General features: G+C 40.3%; 1 protein-coding gene across 4 annotated transcripts; it reads right to left on the minus strand.

The window, feature by feature from the left end:
• Positions 1–1,626: 1,626 nt before the first annotated feature.
• On the minus strand, positions 1,627–23,929 carry LOC112564673. Of its 4 annotated transcripts, none has more exons than XM_025239651.1 (15): positions 23,431–23,929; positions 13,045–13,850; positions 11,120–11,267; positions 10,747–10,892; positions 10,213–10,348; positions 9,446–9,541; positions 7,978–8,108; positions 6,926–7,017; positions 6,048–6,135; positions 5,568–5,639; positions 5,249–5,344; positions 4,886–5,044; positions 4,481–4,576; positions 3,960–4,227; positions 1,627–3,359 (listed from the first exon to the last, which is right to left on the minus strand). In XM_025239651.1, exons 2-15 carry the CDS (start codon positions 13,324–13,326, stop codon positions 3,337–3,339), a joined length of 1,833 nt encoding a protein of 610 aa, XP_025095436.1. In that variant the 5' UTR covers positions 13,327–13,850; positions 23,431–23,929; the 3' UTR covers positions 1,627–3,336. The 4 variants fall into 4 exon arrangements, with proteins under 4 accessions (XP_025095436.1, XP_025095438.1, XP_025095437.1 ...); XM_025239653.1 differs by having other exon boundaries at positions 23,369–23,929; XM_025239652.1 differs by lacking the exon at positions 23,431–23,929 and adding an exon at positions 18,400–18,526.
• Positions 23,930–27,778: the final 3,849 nt, after the last annotated feature.

Genomic DNA, 27,778 nt, shown 5'->3' on the forward strand with positions numbered 1-27,778 from the left:
ACAGTCAGCAAGTTATCATCTCCAGCTCTTCCAGCGTTGTTGTTGTTGCTGCTGTTGATTTGAATTGCCTGAAGCTTTATGAGGCGCAGCCAGTTTTAAATACACAAACAGAAAAAGACTATTGTTTTATACTTCATAATGAATTCGAATCCGTAAAAGTCTGCACGCCTGCACCTTTCGGAGATGATTGGATAAAGCTCAATACAAGAGATTGTTTCCTCTTGAGATACAGACCTGCAAATATCACCATACTTAGAAACAGAAGACCTCAGAAGTTAGGATTGTAGCGGATACATTTACTTTGTCAAAGCTTCAGCCAGTGGGACCGCTAGGAACTTATGTTAATTAATGAACGTTGCATGTAATGTTAAGCAACAGGTTAAACGTTACGTTCGCATGTCTACCGTTGATTCGACCATTCCCTAAGCCGATTCATCTACGACCCAGAGTCGATTCGACTGCAATCCTCAGTCGATTCGACCACCGGGTACAGAAGTTACTATCCGGTGCAATGAATACTTCATGCATATCATTAAATTGTCACGGCTTTAGCCAATAGGAGAACCTTGGACATATGCCCATTAGGTATATCCGTGTACAAATGTGACGTCACAAGTTTGACTTCTTTCTTCAACTGGAGATGTTTGTGGGCATGTATGTCGAGAACGGAAGGGATACATTCACCAGAGGCTGGAATCTTGCTCTGAGAAAAACACCTCTCCTAGACCTTTTAAATGTACTCGTTCTGGCGACTGCTTCTTTGTGACGTACACACGGATCGGACGCCATGATGTGTACACGCAGGTTCATCGATAGGCTCGTTTGCGCCAGCATGTGTGTTGCACCAAGAACAATATCGATTTCTTAGTGTCCGACAACAGCGCACGTGTCTGTCTTGTTTACACGGGCTAATTAAATTAGCTTGTTTTGACAAACACCAGGATAGTTGCAGCTAGACTCTTTGTATCAGTCATTAAATGTGGCTACCACTGGTTAGTGTTTATTCTGTAGCTGGAGTGAAGCCATGGCAAGACTATTGAGGGACCTCAGTGCACGAACTACACCAGTGGACTATCTAGATTGTACTCAGTTTCTAGATGTCAATAAATTGACATAATTAGAACAATCTTTTACTCACTTGCTCACCTTTCTTGCTTGATTGCTTTCTCCTCTCTTTCTTTCTCTCTCTCTCTCTCTCACTCACACACACACACACACATCGACAAGATTAAATGTCATACTGTTTAGAACACAGGTGTAGAATTCCAAAATGCTTTTAGAACATGTTACTGCCTGCTCACAGCGGAACTGCTTGCGTGGAGTCTGTAGGCCACTCGGACGGAGAAGGTTAAAGATTATTTACTGTACGTTTGTTATCTTTTAACGTCCATATGTTATTGACAGTCCCATCGAACAAAGTGTCAATGTAAGCAGCATCGGTCGAAGGAGCAAGAAAGAAAGAATAAAATGAATGAAGCATACACTCCAGTCAAAGGGTGCACAGAGGGAGGATGCTGACGCCCCGCTGCTGTCCATTCAGGTAAACGCACAAGGGAGGTCAGAACCAGACGTGTAAAGGGTAAATGTTAAATTGGCGTGGGACAATATGTTCCTCAACATGACACAAATGTCTTTGGTATTTTATTGGAATGTATCATGGCTGGAAACGACCACAGTCAGTGAGGTCACATCACTTGTTAGTAAGATAACAATGTCTTGCTCGCTATCCACTCCACCAACACAATTCATTTGCTACCTGTACCCGCACCCCTCGCTTATTCTCTCTCTCTCTCTCGCTCTTCCTTTAATTACTGGATTGAGAAACACAAAGTAGTAAGTGAAGCACAAACTGTTTTCAGAAACAAAACATAGCCCTGTAGATAACATATGAACTATAATGGCACACGTGCAAAAGCTATTGGTCAGCCCCAAAAACGTATAATATACTGATTTCGTAAAGCCGTTGACTCAATAACGAGAGAAAAAATATAGCAAGTACACTCAAAAAATGGTTTTCATTGAAAGATTATGGGGCCACGAAAGCTATGTTAAGGCTAGAATAAGAATTTGTGGGAGGGATTTAACCGAGTGCTTAAAAACAAGGAAAAATATGTAGCCCTGTTTTTTTCTTTGTTTATTATAAATTAACTAATGAAATTCACTAGAAAGGTCTGCATGGCATTTAGCTTTCACCTAACTAGTGTCATGACAAATACTGTAATTACAATGAACTTTGTGCTGTAACATGATAGCTACTCTAAAACAGTTTCAAATGTAATAAAATTTGTATTTCAGCAACTCAACAAGTGCACCAGACAGTACGTTGACTGAAGTGACATAACAAGCAACTTTAAATGGAAATTATATTTCTTTATCACTGGTGCCTGTCAAAAGTCTTAGTTCGGTGTAGAGGCCAGTACATGGGTCAAAAGAGAGTGTGTGTGTGTGTGAGGACAAAGGACCATCCAAATTGTGCAATCAAATATCATTGTGTGATTGACAAGTGTCCTTGCAGGAAGTGAGAACACCATCTTGGTGGTATTTATCACTGTTGGATAACAGGTGACAATTATTTATGCAATTAACGAAAACAATTCAAGAAAGCGTGGGAAAAAAGAAAGGCACAATTATCTGTGAACATAGGGCGAAAGAAAGAAAGAAGAAAATGTTCAGAGAAAGGAAAAAGACAAAAGTATGGTACACAAAACCTCAAACAGAAAAAAATATATAATTAAAGAAAATTGATTTCAATAATTAATGAAAATATATAATTAATATTTAATTTAAAAGACAAAATGAAAATTTAACTTTAATACTGCAAGAGTAGTAATAAATTAAAAAAAAAAATTATGTCAAACAACACTCTATACAGGAATTCTTAAAAGGGATAAACACGGTAATGGGCGATTTTGTACTTTTCATTGTCATTTTTTAAAGGTCATGGATGAGCCGTTGGTATAGAGATATGATGTTCCTGTACTTCACATTTTACACCTGACAGCAGGTGAGGTGAAAGCAAGGGTGATCAGGGATTATATCTTGTGGAGATGAGGCGGTGAACAAGAAACTGTAATAATATCTGTTTATGGCGACAACACACGGGGCTACAAGATCTGGTGTCCTCTTGCTTGGTGTGAGGGGAGCTCACTCGGATCCTGTGTCGGGGGCAAGAACTCGCATGTCACAGCAACAACAGCGCTGGACTAGCTGGAGATGAGAACTTGCTGAATCTGTGTGGAATACACCAACAACCAACGTGAGAAGAACACAATCGGTTATAATGACTGACAGTCGAGCAGACTTGGTCGGTGACTGATGATCCAAAGAAGTCAAGGATCAGGATTTATTGTCTCTCAAGACTGAAACAAAATAAAAAAGAAACCTAATTAAGAAAAAATTCGTCAAGGGATAATAGTAATGAAGCGAGAATAAGTATTTTTCTTAGGGCAAAATTGGTAAGGCGTTTTCTTTTTGCAGTTACAATTCGATGTCCAGACCCCGCATTGCATTTGTCATACTTTTCCAGAGCCAGCCTCAAACGAGAGAAAACAAATAAATGTAGGTTTATTTTTGTCAAATGACCATGTCATGATTTATTAATAATTTTCTCTTGTTAGCAATTAAAATAAGCTTCACGGTCTGATAAAGAATTTCGGCAAGCTCTTGTAAAAGTAGCAACAATCTGATTATCTTATTCCCTTACCACATTACCCCCCCCCCTCCAAAAAAAATAAAATAAAATTAACTTTGAACTGTAGCCTTTAGACAAGCATCTTTGTTTAGAAAATTATAACCATCAAACTTTAAAAAATGCTCTAAAAATCTATATTTTTTTTCAGAATGCAGGATGAGACAGGCAGAGTGAATACTTGTGGTTGATAAACAATGTGTCTGAGGTTCTTTCCATGATGGTCGAGGTACGAAGCTACGGAAAGTAATTTCAATAGACTCATACTCACAAGGAACACATTCCTCTGTGATCTGGGTTTCAATGGACTCATTCATCTTATCATCTGAACCTTCTAAGACAGCAGACGAAAGTGGAGGGCATGATGTGTTGGTATTCTCCGGGTCTCGCGCTGCCAGAGAGTTCTTAGCGGAGGAGACAACCTCGGGTGTGACAAGGTTTTCCTTTGAGCTGCTTTCATCACTCGCCGATCCCCGCTTTTGCAAATCTTTAGCCTCAGCGTAATATTTTAAGAAGGCTTCACAAGCTGCCCTTCCTCTCTGAACAGATAAACAATTTCGATTTACGATATTTTCATCTCAGTCTAAAAAAAGACAGTTAATATGAATTGTGATCTTCCAGTCTTTTATTTTATGGAGTGATAGATAAAAAAGACGAAGTTCAGTCACTTTAACTGTGTGTTCACTAGGCTACATATTTATGAACACTTTAACAGTTAATTCTAAAAAGGTTTTAATTACAGCAGTATCGTTAGGAACTGATGTGTGAGTTAAGTAAAGGGAATGAACCTACATCTAAGAGAAACTGTTTGTCCTCGTCCTCCAGGACGAAATCGTTGGTGTCCACGTGACCTGTGTTGATGCCCACTGTCCGCTGTACGTCACAATCCTTTAACAAACATTATAAAAATATTAGAGTCCATACCTGAGCAAAAGAAAAAAGTGCTAAAACAACTTAGTCGTTGTGAAATTATCAGAGCTAGCTATAAGGTGTTCAGCAATAAAATATTACAGAGATAATAATGGCTTAGTAAATGGACAGCATTTTCCGGTGTGTAACAAATTAGTTGCAACAAAATATAATGGGAGTGGGAGGTTTGTAACACTGAAAAATAATCAAACATGCAAACTGTCTAGAAGAGAGGGCATTTCGCAATTGTTAAAACAAAGAGCACTTTCATTTGAAGGCGCTACATACCTCCACGTGGATTCGTTTGATGTTGGTGAGCAGTGTAGACTCTAAGGTACAAAGAAAGGTGTAAAAGCTGTTGACTTCCTGCCTCTGGTATCCAAGGAAACGCATCTGCATGTCTATTCCCGTCACTTCCAAGAAAAGCACGAGTTCTTGGTAGGTGATCTGGAATTTTCAGAACGATGTTCTAAGAGCGCTAAATATTCGTGATATTTATTTTGTGTGTGTTTTGTTTTTTTGTCAGCCATGGTTCGTTCAGTTTAGCTGTTAAAGGGGTGGTACTCACAAAGGTTCTTGCCAAGTGGTACAGAACAATAGTTATCTCTCTTTTAACAGACTACTTTTGGGCAGGGGATGCGAGGACCTCACCTCTCCGTCTCCATCCTTGTCGAGACACCGAAGAATGGTATCGGCTTCTAAGTCACCGAACAAATAGCGCCTGTACTTGAGTTTGAAGTCATTTATCTGCATCATCATCATCATCAATCATCAATCATCAATCATCAGTCATCAGTCATCAATCATCATAAAAAGAAGAAGATAAGAAGGAGAATGAGAAAATTTGACGGTTTTCTAAAAAGTACATTTTTGTATTATTATATTTTTATGTTATTTATTACATTTTTCGCTCCATATCCTGAACAGATATTGTCAACACACGATTGAGTTTAAAGAAATATTTTCTCACATCATCCAGGGCAGCCGACAGCTCTGATCGGTCGATCGTAGAGCTCTGGTTAATATCGTGTTTCTCAAGAACCTGAAACAACTCCATTGTGTTAAATCAGACCTCCTAAACGAGAAGAGAAAATAACATATTACGATACCTGACACAATGTAGACACAGAAACCACAGCAGATTTTTATGTAATCATGCTTCCATGTTTGTTCCATGAAGTTTATTTAGATTAGATTAACGAGAAAGAACAAAATGTGTGTAAACAAATGTGTTTTACATGAGTGTTTCGAGAGGTGTTCGATGTTGTGGGATACATTTTACACTCTCGTTGCTTATAATACCCTGACATTTGACTTTTGTGGTTTAGTGATGTTGGTGTTTTTCTTTCTTGTCTGTTAATGCTGTGTTGTTAAATCCAGTGTTGTTTGGCTAGTTAGTTGTTCTCTGTGAGACAGTCGACTACCCGAGTCTTACACCCCTATTGCTCACCCGAAGGAAAGCGTTGGCAGCTCTGACAAGACGTCCGTGCTCCTTTCGTGTTTCGTTTTGCAGATCCTCCTTCTTTTTCTTCTTCACGCTGGAACACAAATAATCCAGAACTGTTGCTTAATCTCTCAGACTGAGAACTTGCACATGTACCCACAAAGATTAATCACAAGAAAATAAGACCTCTGCTAATAAATGTTTGCTTAATATGCTGCTTTAGTTCATAAGGCAAGTTACCAAAGTGACAGCAACAACCCCATCGTGAGGACACGAAACTTTTAGGTCAGTGCTCAGCCAGTGGGGACGTTTTTTTACATAAATTAAACGTACTCTTGCTTTAAAATTATACGACGGATTTGAACTGTTTATGAATACAACATTACAAGTCTTGTGTGTCCCAAACTGAAGGTAACTCAGGAAAAAGTATCGTGTAATCTGAAATTATTTTAAGATAAAATGCAATAAAAGGCTTTATATTCTTTTTCTTTTCGGCGCTCCGAGATATGAGTGCAATATCTTACATATGGCTGTTAGTGGCTACCAATAGTCAAATACTATTTTATAAACATTTTAGCTGACGGCAACCATTAGTGCGCCTGTGCACCCGGCCTCTCAGCCCCACCAACAAATGTGAAATATAGACATACTCAAAATAAGAGAATACATTAGTGGGAGTTAGAGATGGCATTTTGAACTAGAAGTATGTGCGTTCACAGAAAAGGTGACAGTTTTAAACACAAACTTTGCATGTAGTAGGCACAAACTCTATATTGCAAAAGTGTGTTTGTCATTCTTTAGACAACACTAAATAGACAGTTTAAAGACATCATTGTCAGACTCGAGCTAAATTGTTGGTCTGAACTAACTTGACCTGACCTGACCTGGCAAGTCTGGTGTTCGGTAATTCCTGGAGAGGTGTTTCGAGTCGAGCTTCCACGTGATACCGTAGCAACTCTCTCTCGTTGTCGGCAAACTGACGAGCAGAAAAACAAGCAGACGTTCATAGTGACTCATGATATCAGGGCAATCAATGTTATCATGACAGTCCAGGACAGCCATGCAGTTCCTGGATAATATTATCAGACAAGGATAAACAAGAGACAAGGTGTGGACAACTGAGGTATCCGATTACTGGTACTGTACAGCAGGTCAGAGTTGCGGCTCACTTTTTTAATCCGGCAGGTTCCAAATGAGTTTTCAGATAATAACCAATTTAACTACTACACTGAACTCGGGTCAAATGCCCACAGTAGCAATACCAACAGATTAGTATTCATGCAGATCAACAGAAGGAATCCGTCACTAAGGTCCCACCATAGTAGAAAGAGGGTTCTGTTTCTCGCAATTTCTTTAGCTCGCCATAAGTTCGTTTCCACTTTTAACCCATCTCACTCCTTTCCTACTGTCTTTCCATTCATTTAACAACTGCACCCTAATCTGTATGTCCTCCATCTAAAGTTGACAGAAGGCAGTCTGAGAATTCCCCAGGCACATTTCTCTGATCGTATCTCGCAGTATCTGATACACAACTTGGGGAACCCAAACCAGTAATATGCTAATTTTAGCAAAACAAGTTTTGAATCAAGCCAAGAAAACGACATTAAAAAGAGATAATGGTACATTAGTTCGTGTAAGTAAAGTGAAGACAACGATAAATATAAAGATGTCAACAGTAACAAAAGAAAAAGTGCCTGGTAATAAGAGTCCAAATTGTAAAACATACAAAATAAATACAAAATACACATGACTGAGTTAGTTATACAATTACAAGCAAGTAATATTAGTAAGTGATACGCAATATACATGTCCAAAATACACCAGCATTGAGCCACTAACAGGAAAAGGAAACAAAAAACCTGCATGCCAGTGACATTCCAAGCTTAATAAAGAAAAAAAGGATACCAGTAACATGCCAAAATAGTAAGATACATACGAGTAACATGCCAAGGGTCCTGTCATTTTTGGTGCCGAAGCGCTCCGTTCTGTCCAAAAGCCGATGGATGTTGTCCAGTGGCTGCAGACGTTTCAGAAAACTATCTGCGGGATCCATCGACAGCCACCAGCCTGTTTGGCACAGGAGATTGACATTCGTTTCTCACACAAGCAGAAGCTAAAAGTATAAAAACCTATATTCCAGGGATCGTAGTCATGAAGCGGTGGTTAATTGTTCCGGGGCAGGTTTACCTTCTGGGTTACTAACGCGGGGCACACGCTAGCTAGTTGCCACGTGGTCTGACTGCCCAATAACCAAGGGGGCCGCTTTGCTCCTATATCTCCTCCTCAAAGAGAGTAGGTACATAACTGGCTTCACATATTTAAAAACAATTTTGGTTCTAAACAAACAGCAATTACACTTTACAGATCAGAACACATTAGTGCGCACGAATTTCTCAAAGACAAATCAGAAAGTTTCAAACACCTAAAATTAAACATCATGAAGTTATTTGACTAAGCAGTGGGGCATTATTTATTTTTTGTGGGGTTTTCCTTTTCGTTGTAGTTCATGCTACATGAGTTCAGTAAATGTTCTTTTATCTTCATGAAATGGTTTGTTGGCAGCGCTAAGTCAATAACCCAAATTGAACGTCGATCGCGAAGGTTATTTCCACATCTCACACAGACACACACATCGCCATTAAACTCTTTGACCTTGTGATGTCAGTCATTGAAGATGATATTTATTGCCATCGCTTGTACCTTAACGGGCTCCATTAAGATCACATACGCCAACATTCCACCTTTCTTTTGCCATGAGCATTTGTTCTACCTCACCTATTTTTGTAGGTGTAATTACCATCGGTTTTACCAAGCGTTTGGCGTTGTTGCCGCTCCCTAACTGCCGAAAGAAGACTGTTATCGAATTTCCAGTGTTTCGTATGTACGGACCGTGGGCGAGTAAGTCAAAAGCACTTAGTCATGCGTGGCATTGCATCCTGTCCCGCGCGTGTCCCCAAGCCATCCTACCCAGCCCCACGCAACCAGCCGACGTACTCAGGTCTATCTTCCATTGTTTAGCTAGCTACCAAGCGAAAAGGTGACAGTAAAGTTAGTACCAGGAGTAGGTCAGTGGTCGTGGCAGTTAAGGAAGTACGGTGGATCATGACGGCCATTAGCACAAAAACAGCGAGGTTTGTATTACAAACCCCTTCAATGTCTTCACAAAAAAACACTTCATTAATGTTTTCCTGCAAAAGATCACCAAATCTTTCCAGCTCATTTTCAAGCCTACCATACCATACCGATTAGCAATGGCTGAGAAAGTTGTGGAATCCCGCAAAGGACCAGTGGTTACGGCTGTTAAAGGTGTATGCACCTACCATCGAAATAGTTAACACTTGCTGTGACCTACCGTCGAAGCAGCCGAGATATCATCAAAACAGCGGACAGATACTATGACCTACCATCAAAACAATGGATGGGGTAGTTGCACAGCACTCCACCGTCAACAAAGATATCCTTTTCTCCATGATAAGAGTGTCTCAGGGCCATGAATAACCCTGTCGTCAAACAACAAGAGTAAAGTGTTGGCAAACAGCAGCATCAGTTTGCAAAAAAACATAAAACAACATAAATTTAAAGTTAAAAAGGAAAAGTGAAGAAATCATGAAAGCAGCAACCTCCAAGTGACTGCGATACATTCGCAGTGCTGTTACATATAATCTCAATTATATATGCTGTCCTAACTTCTTTTTGTTTCCCTTTTCTGTAAGAGAAAAATCTCTTTATTTAAGTATCAAGCACAGGGCAAAATTGTATTTCTCTTGAGTGAGTTGGAGGGAAGGGCAATGCAAGCTATTCCTTCCAATAATTTGAGTGAATAACCACCCCATCCGCTTCCATTCTATACAAACATCCCCATACCTAAAATAATCTCAAAACAGTGATGTCATGGTTGTTCACAGACATGGCTAATAAACATACTGTCTCGGCTATTTCATTTGCTGAAGCCATTGTAGCATAAATGTATCCAGGTCCATTCACTAAATGAGTAATTTTGATGTCTTGCTGTTGCAGTGTTTGGAGAGTTGTGTCGAGGAAGGTGGTCTAAGGTGGTCTGCCGTTTATATGACAGACCTCGTAACGAGTAAAAGGATCGGCCTGCGATGTCTGATGTGAGAGCCGCTAGCCTGATATGTAGGACTGTCCGCCCTAGTGCAGGACCACCTACCCGGTATTGACATGGACATCCGCACGGCAAGCCGCACGGGTACGTTGGGTGTGGTCTTGGGGTGAAAGTACTCTATGGACATCTGGTTCAGGTTGGTCACCACTATACACAGCTCCTTGCCAAACTGTTTGTACACCTGTACGAACACGTAAAGCAGGACGCGGTACATCATCGGCCTGACAGTCGTCAACGAAAAGTTGTTCCATGCACACTGAGCTTCTAAGCATTGCCTGTTTTGTTAACACCTATTGGTTTCCCTTAGCTTATATTAATAATCTCCCTTAGTTATATTGATAATTAAATTCATTGGTGCTGAATGTGTTTTACTAACACAACAAAATTTGAAGCAACATGGAAAAACGTCATGTTCATTAAAAGTTAGTTGACAAAATGAAATCTTATGATTAAAAGAATGCACATGGTTTGTTTTTTTTTCTCTCTCGCTCACACAAACAATATTCTATAACAATAAAGAGATATTAATAGAGACATAAATATATATATACCCTAAAAAATCACATTAAAATTGCATACGTCAAGAAACGTGATGTCTGGGTTGTGGTTTTTAGTATCCTGCTCTGCAAGTTTCTGGCCAAACCAGTCGTAGATCTTCATCCCAGGGTTCCACCCGTATCCCGTGAGCAGATTGGGCAACAAACTGCAGTATCCGCATTTGTGGTCTGTGACAAATAGTATACAAAATGGTACTGACTGACAGAGTCAGTGTAACACGAGGTTGTAGAGCGATCGCTTAGGTTTCTTAAAAAGACATTTACATTTGTGGCTAGAGTTTGATGGCGCGTGGGGACTGGTGTCATCTTGACCTTAAGGGTTACGAAAAGACAATGTGGTTGTAGGTGTTAACGTGTCAAATTCAAAGATCGACCCATGGATGCTGTGGTCTTACCTAGAAATATTCCGGCGAGGCCTTGGCTGAGAAACTTCTCGAGCTGGTCGGAGTTGTAGCCAACGGCAAGCAGCGCTGCCGTCATCGCACCGGCACTGGCTCCGGCCAACCGTCTGATGTTTTTCCACAGGTCGAGCTCTTCGAGAACCTGCCGCCAAACAACACGTCAAGCTGTGTGAGAACCTAGAAAAAATGGCACCCCATTAGGACTTGAAGAACATGTGCTTCGAATCTATGGCCTCCAAATAATGTGTCTAAAAACATTCAGGGGTGCATGGAGTGACCATCTTATAGACGCACGTGACAGTGCAAGCCTGATAACACATTCCTGATGTTGTGCACCTGCAAATCGTGGCGGAAACACAGCAGAAGGACAACATATCGTGGAACATTCGCCAACAGCTGATACGGCATCTTTACGTGGAACACATCCCGTCTCCTACTCTCGCAAGCACCACCCGCAGCCTATAATCACCGGGATCTCTCGTCTCTTGTTGACTGTGTGCACACGGTGGCATCTCTGTCCTTTCGCGGAGATTATATTCATGAAGCAGATGACACTGGGCAGTGTTTATGACGGAAGGCAAAGGCTCTCGATTTACGTTTCACGTGCTAACGAAGTCACTGTTATTCTTCCGCTCGCGCGCATGTGTGTGTGTGTGGTTTAATCTTTCGCGTAAATCAACATTTATGACCACTGTTTGGCTTTTTTTTTTTTTTGGCATTTTGTTGTTGAAAAACTATATATGTACGACCGTGGTGAACAGTTTTTTCGATGTCATGCTGTTCCTATAAAAAAAAGAAAACGCACTTTCGACAATTTACATGTAGAACAATTAGCGTGAACTCAAATGACATGGTTGCATTTCAAACTAACGATAAAAAAATGAAACAAAGAGAGCGCACGTTTGAAGGCCTTTGCTGCCGGAGGCAGTCTGTTTCTACTATTGCGGGAAATAATAATAAAAAAACACCAATGTTGGCGTCCCAAAGAGTTCTATGACACGTGAGTAGATAGGCTCATCGATCGTCACCAGTCATCAGGGGTTGATTATTGTTTACTAATAGGTTCATCCTGTATTGCCATGGTGAGGTCTCTACATCTTCAGCTAGCACGTGCGCGGGTTTGCGCGTGTATGTGCTTGAAAACAACATGGCTCCACGCCAGTAACAAACTGAGTAGGTATGCATTTGTAAATTAGTCCATGGAATTCTCCCCTTGTGGTAACTCCTCCTGTATTTGGTGTTTATAACGGGCTGTGTATATTGCTATAGAAACCTCAATTTATGCACTAATCTAATTCTCTGCAGTGTTTTTGGTAAGAGCTGTTAGTGAGAAGATGACTTTAGCTATTTTGTTGTAAATTTTTTTTCTCTTTCCCCTTCTTCCTGTGCATACACGCAAAAATACGTTTTAGAAATTAGAAGGAAGGATTGCTTTTCACCTTTCAGTTCTCAACATTGCCCTCAGCAGAAAAGACAGCGTGGTTATAACAGGGGTCATTCGTAAGTAAACCTTCCTATCTTCTTACACAAAACTCTGCACATTAAGCTTTCATTACAGACTGCAAAACAATTAAAAGCTATGAAGGGGGCATGAAAGTGTTTTTTTTTTAAATTTACTAACTATTCTCCCAGATACTTTAGATATCACAAATCATTCTTCGAGATGTTTCAGATCGTATGAAATTCTCCCAAATGTGTTACGTACGTGGGAGCAAAAACATATTTAATAGAAACACATGTCTGTCTATCCGAGGAATTAACTGCGAGATGCCTTTCCTGTTAGCCAGGTACATAAGAGTTAAAATATCTAAATACACACGAATTTCAAAAAAAGGAACAAGGTGCCATGAGAGATGATGAAGTGTAAGTGGTTCACCCTGTCCAGAGCATGGCCTGTAAAACAGCAAAGCGGCACTCACCTTGATTGCCCCGCAATATGCAATGCCTTTGTTTCCTCCCCCCTCCAACACGAGGTTCTCGAAGGGGTAGTCGTAATCCCTGGGGTCCAGGGTGGTGGCTTTCTTGGTGATGCTGGCCTGCTCGAATTGCTGCTTCGGCTTCACAGGTGTGTCGGGTTCGATATGTTCGTCAGAATCTATTTCACTGTCCTCTAAATACTTCTGCCGCGCTGCTCTGATCAGATCATAGGACCGATCTGAGTCCAGCTCCAGTTGGACAGTTTTCGAACTGCAGTTTCCCATGACAACAGGAACGTCTTGGGCGTCAAGGCAGCTGGCTTCAGCGAGATTACTCTGTCACTGCAGACTGGCCGATTGAATTACAATGACACTGACTGGGAAGTTAAACCTCACGTTGAAGCTATTGTACCCCAGAACTGTGTCATTGGTTTCTCTGCACTCGTACTCGCCTCGACACTCTGCACGCTGGCTACACCCTCGTTAGTCTCAATTGGCTCCGCAGTTCCGCTTCGTAGGAGAATTTATCGACGAGGACGCCGAGCGTGGGCAAATCACCGTCAAGTAGGGATGTAGGTATACCGGAGGCGTGATTTAGGCGTATGAATACTGACTACATGTGACCAGCGCAGGTCGGATCGCGCATGCCTACTGGTGGTGCAGGCAGGAAAGATGGCACTGCCCCCACACCTCCCCCGCGTGACGTCAGGGACAGATGACAGGCTCCGCACGTGGAGGGAGGGGCAGACAGGAATGGAGGATGGCACTGTCGTGACTAGCTCAGCTTACTAGTGTTGCTGGCTCGCATCCTGCAACAGTGATCAAGTGAACAAGGTGAAGCTGTGAAAGGCTGTAGTGTGGGTAAATGTAGATTTTGCGTGTTAATGGCGCTGCAGGGAGTGCCTTACCAAGAAAAAGAGTAGAAGGAAGTAGAGAGCAGAACAAAAAAGAGGAAAAAACAGAGAGGCAGACAGATGGTAAGGATGGAAGGAAGAAAAAAACAAACGATTAGATTGACAAACTGACCGACTAGGTCAGAGGATGAGAGATGCAATAGAAAAACAGACAAATAAAACATGGAATACAATAGTTTACGATCGCATAGCTCATGTGCTTTTTTTTCGCAGCCACACAGTGAGAGACTTAATGAAGTGAAATGGAATTGAGAGTGGAAGAGGCAGCTGTGGCGGTATTAATGTTGGCGGTGGCAATGATGGTGTCGATGTCGGTGGTGCGGGGTTGGTAGTTGTGATGGCAGCAGTGGCGGTGGTGATGAGTGTTAAATCCTCGGTTTTAAACATTAACCTGTCTGCTAGTTTGACAGTCTTTCCCGATCAATGCACATCGACAGAGCGGAGGGCAGCGCGTGCCTCAAAGCTCAGGATGCTTACCACGTGTCCTGCATGCATTTTGTCTTTTGTTATTTAAAAGAATAAACGCGGTCAAAGGTCAAATGAGGAAACTCAACAATCTCACACACACACACACAATTAACGAGTGAAAATTAATTAGATAAATATTGATAAATAGGAGTGATTTATAGATACGTAGAATTAAAGAGTGATCATAAATTCTTCTTTAAAAACGAATATTTCAGACACTTGAGACCGCTTCTAGAAATTAAGCTTGATTAAATCAACTAATCACATCTTTTCTTGTATTTAATATGAATAGAATCAAGGCTTCCGGTGTGTGTCTGTCTCTCTCTCTCTCACACACACACACACAAGCACGTATCTTTTCTTCTCTTTTTGTTTTCCCACCCCCTCTTCACTCTGCCTGTCACCTGAGATGACTAGCTGCTTTCTTGTGATAAGCCTTCGTTTGTCTTGAGGTAAAACACCAATACCCACCCACTCACATTTTTCGAGCATCTGATGACCGTGGTCTCTAATATTTCACTGTCGGCATCTTGAACGTAATGAATCCACAGGGAGGAAATCTTCACCTTCCGACGCAATTTGCTGGAGGTGACTCCTCCTTGTCCCCGCCAAGATTGTGTGTTAGCAAGTGCTTCAGGGACTCCCCGATTCCCATCATGATGCGAAGCTTTCCTCCTCACAGATTCTCGCTAGACTGTTGGCATTTTTTATTGTTGCTCAAATGTGAAAAAAAAAAACCAACAGCTTGCCATGTTGCTTCAGGTAGTTTTGACTCGAGTGTTTGTCATGTCGCTATTACTACGTCCACCTTTTGATTCTGCTGACCTCACAAGAGACAAAACAAAATTATCGGTTTTACAATTTAGCACCATGTCCACATCGATCTTCTCTTCATATCCTCTGTATTTTCCCCAGTAATTTCTTCAAAAGTGCCTCATCACGTCACATTGAACTGTTTTTCGTATCATTAGTTAATGCAGTTCACACAAACGTGTTCAAGAGTGAAAAGCCAGCTTCATTACCTCCGAGGTTCAAGAGTAAAAAGCCAGTCTCATTACCTCTCATTATTCTCATTCTCAGTCTCTCACGTTTCAATCTCATTGTTCTCATTCAGAAGCAGTACACGCCGGCACAGAGCACTCCTAGGCACGCACACCCACGCCGACGAGAATGTTCTGTACGGTTGAGTGCTCCAGAACAAAAGGTACATTTCTTGGAAAGACGTAGGGTACAAGAAGTTACCTGGAAGACAAGAAGTTACCTGGAAACATGAACTCTCAAGTAGGTCAGCGAAAAGTAGAACAGGGCAAAATTCCTGATCCCAGGTACACTAGTGTCTTCATAAAATCCATCTATTGCCTACGTCTGTAGCCTACCGTCCACCTTTCTTGCTGATCAGAACATGAACGTTCATATTGATTCAACGTTTCTTTTGTTTGTTTGTTTGTTTGTTTGTTTGTTTGTTTGTTTGTTTGTTTGTTTGTTTGCTAATCTAATCATTATTCTGTTTCCATACTCTCTAACATCTGGCCAAAGACTTTTTTTTTAAGAAAAAGCCAGCAATACCCCAATATAGGTTACTCGCTCTCTGCATGAGATGTGCTTCTTAAGTCATCAATCTCCTCTAAGTCTCACCGTGCTTCTGTAACTAAACCTAGACAACAAGATAACAAGAGAGATCACAACGTTCACAACTACAGTAGAAGTCGTCGACTTACAAAAGGACGTTGGTGACGTCAAGGACTTCATGATGCGTGAACAAGCGGACATGGACGTCTGGAGCTCACGGCGAACATTTCAAATAGTGACCTTCACTTCGAAAGAAGAAGAAAAAGCTGAATCCCTGGAGGAAATGAATCGATTCTAAGTGAGCACGCTGAGGCTGTCGAGCTTCAGGATGGTGACTATAGTGTCTCCATGCAGCAAACATGTAACCTTTACACCCTCAGGCAGCCTGCAAGGGAGGATCAAAGGAAGAGATTTCTTGCCGTTGCTGTGACTACTTGACATTTACGCAAGTGGTTGCCTTCCTCCCTTGTTGCTCAGTTCGCATCCTCAATCATAAGTGTTTTGAAGCAGTTGCTGGAACAATTCACCCTAAAGCGCAAGCCACCCGATAAAATAGTTTTTTATTAAGTAAAGAGACCAAACTAAACTTAGGCCTAATTGTTTTAATGAAGAGTATTTTCACGACAAGACAAAATGCATGTTTTTTTTCGAGATCTCTCAAAATTAACAGTAAATAAAATAAGTTAATCGAGAGATATTATGAGGCTCAAGTGGCACTTTTATAGTACACGTTGCAAATGATTCGGAAACTGTCACTGTAATTGGGTAGACATCTTTTCGAACTAAACTGATCGCGATAAATGAAGCAATTCTCTTAATGACAATTATAAATAGAAATATGTATTTCAAAGTATCTTTTGTGATTACAGCTAACAAACAAAACATCCAACTATAGCTGAGCATCAGTTGTGATATAAATAAAATATACACACAAAATACAGTGAACCTCGTAAGTTTGTTTGTTTGTTTTTGTTTTTTGTTTTTTTGTTTTTGTTTTTGTTTTTGTTTTTTTTTTTGTGTGGGGAGAGATGGGAGGCATCCTCTAGATGCTATGTTATGCTAAAGTCTGAAGGAAGAACGAGAAAGTCGATAATGCGTTTTCGCCACTTAACAATATTTGCTCTGCGCATGCTGCTACAAGGGCAGGCCCCAACACGCCTCATTGGGGAGCACGACTCGGTCCCTGTGACGTCACGCATGTACTTTCTTTCCGCAGGCGGCGTGTCCCTCAAGTATCACGTCTGTGCACTCTTGCATGCATTAAAAATCTGCGCTCAGCCTTCAAAGCTGAGCCAGTCCCTAGCTGAGCCTCTCTCAGCCCCAAGTAGTCTTTCAGAACAACGGGACTGTCACTGTTCTGTGTTCTATTATCGGCTTCTCCCTTGCACCAGTGGTCCGTGACTGGAGACTTGGCCATCTTTATATGCTAACAATCCGTGAATGGTTGGTTGAAGTAAACGCTTTTTTCCGGACTTATAGGAAAAGCCAATGAGACAAAAAAAAAAATATCTAAGCTTCTTAAACGGATCAAAATGTTAAAACGAGACATAATTAAAAACGTAAAAGACAATTTATTTAAAAAATACTTTCATTAGTAAAAACTTCAGACAAAAAGGTCCAAAATATACAGCATACTAAATCCTAAAATTAACAAGTGTATTTTAACAAATGAAGCAATTTTATCTCGCAATATTTATCAGTATATCAAATGTAAATTCGTCGCTATAAAAACATACCATGATGAGATGCTGTATGTGAAACGTTTGAATCTGTCTGCCACTTTTCGAAAACTTCAAAAGATTTTCTTTATCTTACCTGGAGATAAAGAGCTCAGGGTTAGGAGAAGGCGAAGGTCGGCCTAGGGTCACTTATCTCTTTCAACAGTGGGACAAACATCCTGCGTCGGTAACAAACGCAGGAGTCGGCCACTGTCTGATATCATTCTAGGAAGACCCACCCCATATTTCAAGAACATGTACACTAAATCATTTTGAGTTCGGCCCGCCTCATAGTTTTGGTTTCAAGTACATGCCGACTGAAATCATTCGGCTCTGCTTCACTGCTTCAATTGTAACATTGGCGATAACCACATTATTCATACTTATTCATGGCATTTCATGTCATCTAACATTCACTGTGTGAGATTTTATCCTACTCTGCATTCATTTGCATGAAGACATTTGGAAATGTCGGTACCTTTTGCTGTACATCAGTAACCCAAGCTGGTCCACACACCGAAACGCGAATCAGAAAGCTTAAATTTAGACAAATATATAACAGTTAAAATAATACACACAGAGTCGTGTGTGCGATTAACTTCAGGTCCTATAACAGTCTTCCACGTAACTACCGGGCTGAAATTCATGTTGATCCTGTATCCGCTCACATTCCTGTCCTCTATACTCACCACAACATATCGTGTGGACCCTCGAGGTCTGGTGCCTGCGGCGGCCATGCCTTGCGGTATGTAGGACAGAGACTAACACTGTGACCAGCCTGTATAGTGTACAGAGGCTATCAGACCGACAGCAGTTTCAGCCCTGGGTTTTTTCAATACACTTTCCTGGCTGCGGGTATCTTCATTTTAAAAAAATAACTCCCTTGATGACTGTATAATCTGGAGTTTAATTATAGCAACCAGCCCTGTGATACGGTCTCTTCTTTGTCCTCTATACCTTAATACCGTAAATGGGCATCCTCTTTGTATGGGCCTTTAAAAACATGTTCGTAAATAATTGAAGAGGAAGCGTACCGGATGAGAGTTATGAGTGAAGACTGACTCATCTCTTCGGGGGCAATGTGTCTGGGTCCTGCTGTGGACGCAAGGTAATCCCATCCACACAAGTGGTGGTCAGTGTGTTGGCCACTTTACCGGGACACACGAGCAGAAAGAGGTGATTGGAAAAGATCACTGTTGTGTTATAAACTGCCACAACGATAAATTTCTTTAAAAATGCAAGAGAAAAGTTAATCTGATCTGTTTCCCTGATGTTAAATTATGGTTGAAAACGACACAAAGAAAGAAGTTCGTGCTGACAGCAAAGTTAGTAGTACGTGGTCAACATTTTGTATCAGGATTTCAGATAAATGACCCGATTCAATCAACCAGGTCCCAAAATTACAAGGTGGGTACGAAAGTGGAAAACCATGTCTCATTGCGATAAGCAAACCAACAGTTCAAAGTGTAAGCTCCAACATCTTTGCCAAGCTTGGAAAGAAAAGTAGCTGAGAAGATGCAGATTGTAGCATCAGGCATATGTTCCGAAATGATAGTTCGCATCTGAGCAAACTTTAATTTGTAACAGTGCATAAAGATAGAAATCTCGTTCTGCTGTAAAACCGTGCAAGACATTGGAACTGCCTAAAATGAATTTTCTCTCTCTCTCTTATCATACTCATTCAACGGCAGTACACAGCGCGTTCACAGATGATTGACAGACTAATAAGGTTCTGAGCGCCGAGACCAAGACTTGCATTGCAGAAGACTTATTTTTAATTCCTGAACTTCAATCCCCGGACTTCACTGATAGCAACCGGAAAATGCGACACGTTTTAAAATGCGAGCTCAGAGGATCACCTATCTTTCAAACACAGGCCCGTTGTTGTTTTGGTAGCAAGGAGGGGTAGGGTTGAGGTGGGGTGGTGGCTGACATCGTGGTTCACTGACGTTGTACCCAACATTTTTTATCATTTGTAGAAATGGTGAGCTCATGCTATGCAATCGGTTGCACCAGTCGACGGACGAAAGATTCTAACAAATCTTTTCACCTGTGAGCACGCGCTACTGACATGAGTTTTGAGGTTATATGTATACTTTATAGGAGAAATTGGAAACACTTCTTGGAACGTATTTGTTTTCCATCGATATGTGTGAAACACTTTACCACACATGCATGTTACATTTAAATGTACTTTTTAAATCTTTAAACAAAAATTTACATTTGATGCAGTGTTGATATTAAGATTAAATATAATGTTAAAGTGTGATGAAGACATTTCTGATAACTCTAAACTTGACAACACTATAAAGCATTGAAAGATTTACATGGCAGCAGCTAAATGAGTTAATATACTCTAAATTAATGGTAAATGGTAGTTTTTAAGAATATAACCTACTAAAAACATATATTTAAACAACGTTTTTCTTCACATGCCAATGTGTGTTGACCTTTTCAGGCTATTATCAGATCCATTAGGGAGGGTTTTGTGGCTATGAGGTGTGAAAAGGATTGGTCCTGGAAGTCAATCTTGGGTACCATCAAAACGCAAAGTAATTTGTTCAAATAATTTCAAACTTGAAGTTTAAAACTATGTGAGACAGGTATGTGGGCTTGTAAAAAGAAAGCAAGTACTGAAATGCTAGCACTTTTTTTTACAATACTTATTATGCCAACATATTTTGCAGACATACCTTCTTCTGAGTGCATCTTCTCTTTTAAAGGGAAAAAATCTATGGGGTCTAGCTGTACCATCATTGTTGAATTATAGAATTATAGTAGGTGTTCTTAAAATTGTAAGATATTGTAGAATAGTTTTGAGGATAACTGTGAGCATTACAAAAGTGCAGTCTGGTCAATGGGAGAAATTTGTGGTGGCCACAATGCTGCCTCATATTCCCACAAGGGATTTGTCTCCCAAACTCAAATTTCATTCATACTAGATTCTATTATTTAAACAACATTAAGGGAGTTATTTATTCTTGGGGAATAGTATGTCAATAATTTTTAGTCAATAAGTTTTAAGAGCATTATAAAACATTTGCTTGCCTTTCCTTAGAATGTTTACATTTTGCATTCGGTAAAAGTTTTATTGTTCAGTACATACGATGCTATGTAAACAGTATAATGCCTATTGTCATTTTCACAATGCCTAAACCCTCTTGATAAAATCTATGCAAGGTCATTTTCAGTAATTCTTACAATACAATAAAAAGCTTTATGATTATGTAAAGTTGTTTCAACATTGTTTACAGTCAAAAGCATTGATAGTTTAATCATATCATGCATTTTTATGAACATTGATGGAGCTGTAGTTGTTTTGAAGCTTGGTGGGGCATAGTTGGGATTATACATACTTTCATCACTTTATTTGTAGCAGCTTTAAAAAAAAGAATAAAATTCCATTATTAGTACAATGATATAAAAGCCTTGAGCTAATAAAGTGTTCGGTTTTATAATTACTTTTTCATTGATGTTAAACAATTAATTAATAAATACATATGGTTTCCTGTTTAATCTGTAGCTGACAGCTAAAAAAACATTGTTATGGATTTTATGATTACAGTACATGTGAAAGTTGTGTATATAATATGTATGTATAAGTATGTTAGTGATAAATATACTGCATTGAAAATGTAAAATTCAATTGCCAATTTTGTATATACACATTGGGATCATATTATTTATTACTCAAATTAGTATGATGAGCTTAGAATTATAGCTTCCATAATGAAGACAGATATGACACTGTTTTAAAACTTACTCAATAAATCTTCACATTTCACATTTTAAACTTTGCTTGCTGTGTCCTTTCGTGTGTGTGTGTGTGTTGTGATTGCATCTAGTCTCTTTGTATATGCTAAATGCATGAGCTTTATATCCCAACCTAGCTACATTCAAAACCTATACTAGGCAAGTTCACAAACACGATTATGACCATCTTCACGTTCCAAGCAGAATGTATGTATACATACAAATCAACTGACTACTTTAAAAAGTTGATTTGAGACTATTAGGCATGTAGGATTGCCGAAAATTAGACCGTGACCCCAGTGTTTATAAAACAGCGCTTTTTGCCTACACCGGAAGTCCGTAGCATCTACAGGGCTTTGTGCCGAGTGCGCAGGATGTGACATGCCTCAAACCTCCAACCAGGTCGACCAACTGCTCTCCGCGCAGTAGGGATGCAGTGTCGGTAGGAAGCACGTCTGTGGTTCAAAAGGTTGAGCTCATGACATGCAACTTCCGGTTAGTTTGTTTGGAACCCACTTACTAGAAAGATGCAAGCATCACAGAATCCTGTTAGCTTCAGTGGGATGAGGGAAATTTATGCTTTTAAATTTTTATTTGCCACTTCACTTTATTTTAATAGTTAAATGTTTTTCCACAAATTGTTTGGTCGCCTATCAACCAGAGTCCAAATAGAGATTAGAAAAATAGCTACTTTCCGCTTAAGTCTTTCCTCCCTCTAATCCCTGTATCTTGAACTTTGTTGTAAACTTTTTATCTTATTTGGTGTATAATGTGAAAAAAAAGACTTGATTATAAAATAAAAATAACAAAATATGACTTAACCCATGTTTAATAAACATGATTTCATGTTAACGCAGAATTTGTAACACTATATTTCTTATGAGGATAATATAGCAACTATTCATTATATTGTTTTGGTATTCAAGTATTAATATTAAGATGGATTCTTTTGTATTCACATATTAATATTAAGATTTTGGGTTATTTACCTATTAGAATTAAGATTTAGGGTGGCATTCACATATTAATGTCCATATGCTGAGTAACGCTTCTGAAGCTAGATGGTTGAGGACATCTCAGCTGATTTTGATGCAACTACTTGGAAATGGTAGTCAAGGTAAAAAAATAAAAAATACACGACAAGCAATGTCAAAGGCCTTGTAAGGTCGTCGTTGACCTTAGTAACTACTAAGAGGTGCACAGGTAAGGAGGGGACTCAGCCAGCAACCCGTCTGCAGCGGAACCTGCAACTAGCGAAATGTAGACGCAGCCTACTCTGAACAGCAAAGGATTCTAGACAATCCCTCCGTACCGACCTCATTTGTCGAACGTGGAAGAAGCGAGCCGACCATGTTCTCCAGTTAAACCAGTCATAGTCTGAGTGAGCTGACATTTCTTTTTGTTTTTTTGTTTTTTTTTTGAATTGGTTTGTTTGTTTTTTTGTTGTTTGTTTGAGTGTGTTTTAGTTTTGTTTTGTTTGTTGTTGTTTTGTTTTTTTTGGGGGGGATGCTATTTGCTAAAGCAGCCGGATGCAGAACGACCCGATTAACTGCTGACCATTTGTTTGGTTAACACTCACGTGACAAGAACAACACATCTGCGTGACTGTGTGATTCACTGCAAACACTCGAAGAATGTAGCACAGATGGCTATATCGACCCTGTGTTACATACAAATATGAATGTGTGTGCGTGTCCTTCTCGTGCTAACTTCAGTCTGTCGTCAAAGTGCAGCTCTAACCCAGTGCACTACACACACGTCAGTCAGTGGTGTGTATGTCAAGAGGGCCAACCTACCTTTTGTATCACGAGTGCAGGACAGTAAGTATAACACAAGAATCAACGAAATAAAGGTCACAGCTGACACGCGAGAGCTGCGGAAAAAGATCGTTAGTATATGTCTTACCTTTCAGGTTTGCTAGGCTGTGTGTTGGCCTCGATGTCAAGAGTAAGAAGGCAACAACATACCTTTAATTCGGAAGCCTTCAGGGTTGATCAGGGCCGGTCAGGTGGGCAACAGATCCAGATCCTCTCGTCGAGTACACGGATTACACGTTAACTGGGGTTGGTGGGGAGAATGAGACTTTGACCTCTGTCAGGCCAGGGGCAAGATATCATCGAGAATGACAGAAAGGTGGTAAAGTGCGCAAACAGTCTCCCAGGGGAGTGTTGAATCGCACGTGCTTGTCACACGCGTTTATAGAAATTCCTTCACTAACCACGCAAAATAAATGCCACCTATATATAATTTAAAAATTTACAAATGATCTGGTGTAATCACCTTCGGAGGGAAAAATTCATATAAGAAAGAATTCATGGGTTTCATGTAACAAAGAGTGTATTTTATTGTCTTGTCTGCATGCGTGCGTGCGTGTGTGTAAGACTGTGTGTCGCAACCAGCCCCCTTTTTCTTGCCGCAAGTTAGCTACACCACTCAGCTACCACAACCTAGTGTCTACACGCAGACAGGCATTATGCAGACTTATTTTAATACTATGTCCTTATATAGGATCAGTCAGCATCCGTTCAGTTTGCTGCTGTTCTGGTTGTGAACAATGGCACATAAAAATGTTGTTTATCTTTTGTTGATCGCGGTCCCTACGAAGAAATACGGCAATGACACACAGTGGGTGTGCACTAAACACCCAGCCCCGGGTCACACCAACCATACGTATCACTACCTGGGTGCTCACGTGACCAGACCAGCAGGTGCCTCGTATAAAGAAGGTGGCCTAACGCCGAACTGTCTGACTAACAGGCTATCGAGGTGGTGTCAAGTGCCACACCTGGCTTAGAGTGTATATACTCCTCTCGGGACGCTGCCAAGCTGCACTTGGCTCTCCAGACCAGTTTCCGTAAGATAAAGCTTCACAAATAAGGTCTGGTATTTCCTGTAGGGGGGAAGCGTTTTGTAGAGGCTGGAGGGGTGCTTTTTATTTTTACTGGAAAAGGTGTGGTCAGTTCATCGGCAAGGACACCTTTCGAATTCCTTGTTGCAATTATATCTGCTTAAGTGTAAGGTGTTTGTCATATGTTGTTGATTTCGCACAACTTGCAGTGAATTTTAGCATTTTTAGAAATGCAAGTATTTTTTCTTCGATCTTCTTCTCTTTCGCGTGTTTATTGGACTAAATGATGTTGTATACAGGGAGGTTGCTAGAAGACGGTACATCGGGCTTCGGTGCGTGATGTCACCGAGCTGTGTGCGGCAGACAGAGCTATACATGTATAGCCATCCTTTGTACTAATCAACCGTTGGTTTGTTTTTCCTTTTAAATCGGGGTCCGCACGTTTAGTTTCAAACCTGCAGAAATGGTGAATTCGGCTGTGATCATCGCAGTTGTACCCACAAAATTTAGCGCTGATCTCAAATCAGTGAAGAGAATGGGCGAGTCCGATTGACAGGAAGGAGATCAGTTTAAACCAGTGGTTCTCAACCTGTGGGGCGCGCCCCCCTGGTGGGGGGTTGGCGCGACGTGCTTACAAGGGGGGCGCGAAGGTGGTCCTTTTTTTTAAGTTTCTTATACCGGTATTAGTGAAATTAGCTTACATTGCTGGCTAAGGGGGGCACGGACGCACCTTTGTTCATCAGGGAAGAGCCACAAGTAAAAGGTTGAGAACCGCTGATGTAAACACTGCAAACCCACGGTATCGTGTTTTACTCCATTCACTTTCTCTCAGGTGAGTAGCAGTCACTGTACTATTTAAATCTAGAAATCAATGAAAAGATTTTTTTTTTTCCTTTTACGAAATTGTTAGCCTATAATAAGTGTGTAATGTAATATTTAGTGATGTAAAACTGCATGTTTTATGTGATGTTTTCATCTCTTTCAGGAAAACCAGCAAAATTAAAAATACTGACTGGATTCAATGAATATCAAATGAGATCATGTCAAGGGCAAAAAGGTGAATGTAGAAGCCTTTCAACACCTCAGAGACCGACCAAGGAACAGCAGGTCTAGTGACAGATTTGCAGATGGAAATGGAATGCCTCGGTGCTAAAGTTCAGCATGCAGACACAGCAACACAGGTGTTACAATGTAGTTTATCAGCACATCTCGGGGTATTGTCAAGCAGTATGTAGCAGAAAATGCTACTTTACGAAAATATGGTTGTGCTCTTAACTTTGATCGACATGACCGGACTAAAACATGAAGAACAGTTCATTATCGAAATGTAAGCAGGTTGTTTTAAATTGAATGAGACTGCTTCTCAATTTGCCTTTTGCCGTCAGGTTTGCTTTTCATTTCTTAGCGTATGGCCGCCAGGACATTCTACAATGTTCTTACATTTTTTGGGGGGTGGGGGGAGCATTTGCAGCCTTTAGCTTTTTTTCCGAACAGAAAAGGCATAGGCAAAATCGTCCACTGTTTCCTAAAAAAACAATTTAAAAGAAAGCGATCATTGATAGCTTTGAAGTCAGATTAGAACAGTCAAGCAAGTAGACGTCTTCCAACTGCAATGTTTGAAACATCAAACACTTTCTCATTGGTATTGCACCAGAGTTCCGGGTCTTCTTCATTTCCAACACATAGGAAGGGGGACTAGAGACAGATATACAATATAACTTTTTTTGGTTAATTTTCGTGAACGGGCTGAGCATAAGTGCACCGAAGTAGAAATCACAGCCTTTACGATGGTCATGAAACATTAATGAGGCGAGCCCATGTTTCTGTTTATGTGGACCATGTTATTGTTAAGGTGTAAGGAAGAAATACCCGGCAATGTTTGCTGATCTACTGTGGCCACGCACACACCAGCTGCTTGCTGTGTCCTGTTACCATCTGGGCGCCTTTACAACATTACAAAGTTTTTTCACAATGAGGACCAGGTCTATTTACAGGCTATGTCCATAGAAGTTTTGAGCAATGTTTAGAGTGATGATTACATATCCTGATCTTTTCTTGATGTGTAGTGGTAGTGAAAGTGTGTGAGTGATATATATATAAAATAATAAAGTAAGGTGCTGATAACCAGGCTGCTTTGTTCTCCTGCGACTTTTCTCTTATCTTGTGCAACGTCTCTGTTAATTTGTATCCACAGGTTTCTTTTAGTTACATACTGTAACATTTAGTTGCATATTCGTTTCTCTTAAGATTTTCTTCGTTATTGTTATCTTACTTGTAATTGCCTTGCTTTCTGTTTGTTGTGGATTTCACTTGAACGGTTACATTCTCCGCCATTATATAGAGTTTGGCTCTAGTTCTTATTGCTTGTTCCGTTTTCTCTATTTTCTACAACTCAGCCTCCTCGGCAATTCTCCTCTAGTATCGATTTAATGTTTGTCTTGATTTATATTTTTGTAATCTGGCTGCATTTCATTCTTGTAATAGTTTCTCCTTTCTTAAAATACTCCAAATCTTATTTCACCAACACTTTGGTCTACAAATGTTGATTGATGACTATACAGTTTCTTTATATGACAGCTGAGTGTTGTTGATTTCCCTTGCTACTCTTAAACTTCCAGCATGTTTAGTTGAAAGATTAAGAAAATTTCCGTTTCCCATTCTGTAAACGTCGATACCCCACCGAGATGACGGCTTCGAACCCGCCGCGACCGTGATGGTCGTCCTTTGAAAAAAAAATCCACCGCTTGCTCTGCCACTCATCGTTATTCTTCCCCATGTCCTTCTTCTGACACTGACTCCGGTACTGTGAGACTTTCGCTGTGTATTGTCAACTCTCTACTGGATCATCTTCCCACGTGCTCTGAATTCTCCCTTCTGCAGCGTGCTTAGTACTTTAATTTTTACAGCCATTATAAAGATTCTCACCTTTGCATTTCCACCTTTGGGTATTTTATTTTAATTGTTCTATTCTTTCATTAACTGTTTGATTTGATATCTTATTTTCACAGTTTAGCATTACCATTATATTCCGAACTAAAAAAAAAAAAGTATTACAATGATGATTCGAAAAGGTTCTAGATTCCATATTATATTCAAATGGGCTCAACGTATATGCCATCAGAAAGGTGAGTCTAGCCATATGTCTATGATCTTGTCATTTATTTGTAAACCAGGAAACCCAGCTGTACTCGTGTTAATCTCCCCTGATAGCTCAGTGTGTTCGGTATCAAAGGACAGTGTTTGCCGGCCTTTAACCAGAAATAATTATTCAGTAACATCGCAGAAAAGGCAGGAATGAAAATTTCATATCTAGCATCGCTCTCCGTTCACTTTTCTACCAACGCATGCAACATAATTTTAATCTCTAGGGACGAAAGAATGGTAATGCTGATGATGATTTTTCTTATTAGTAATTCAACAATACGATTTTTATGTAAATCGTACATCTTCGCAAAGGTTACACAATT

The sequence above is a fragment of the Pomacea canaliculata genome, linkage group LG5, assembly GCF_003073045.1.
Source record: "Pomacea canaliculata isolate SZHN2017 linkage group LG5, ASM307304v1, whole genome shotgun sequence".
Lineage (NCBI taxonomy): Eukaryota > Metazoa > Mollusca > Gastropoda > Architaenioglossa > Ampullariidae > Pomacea > Pomacea canaliculata.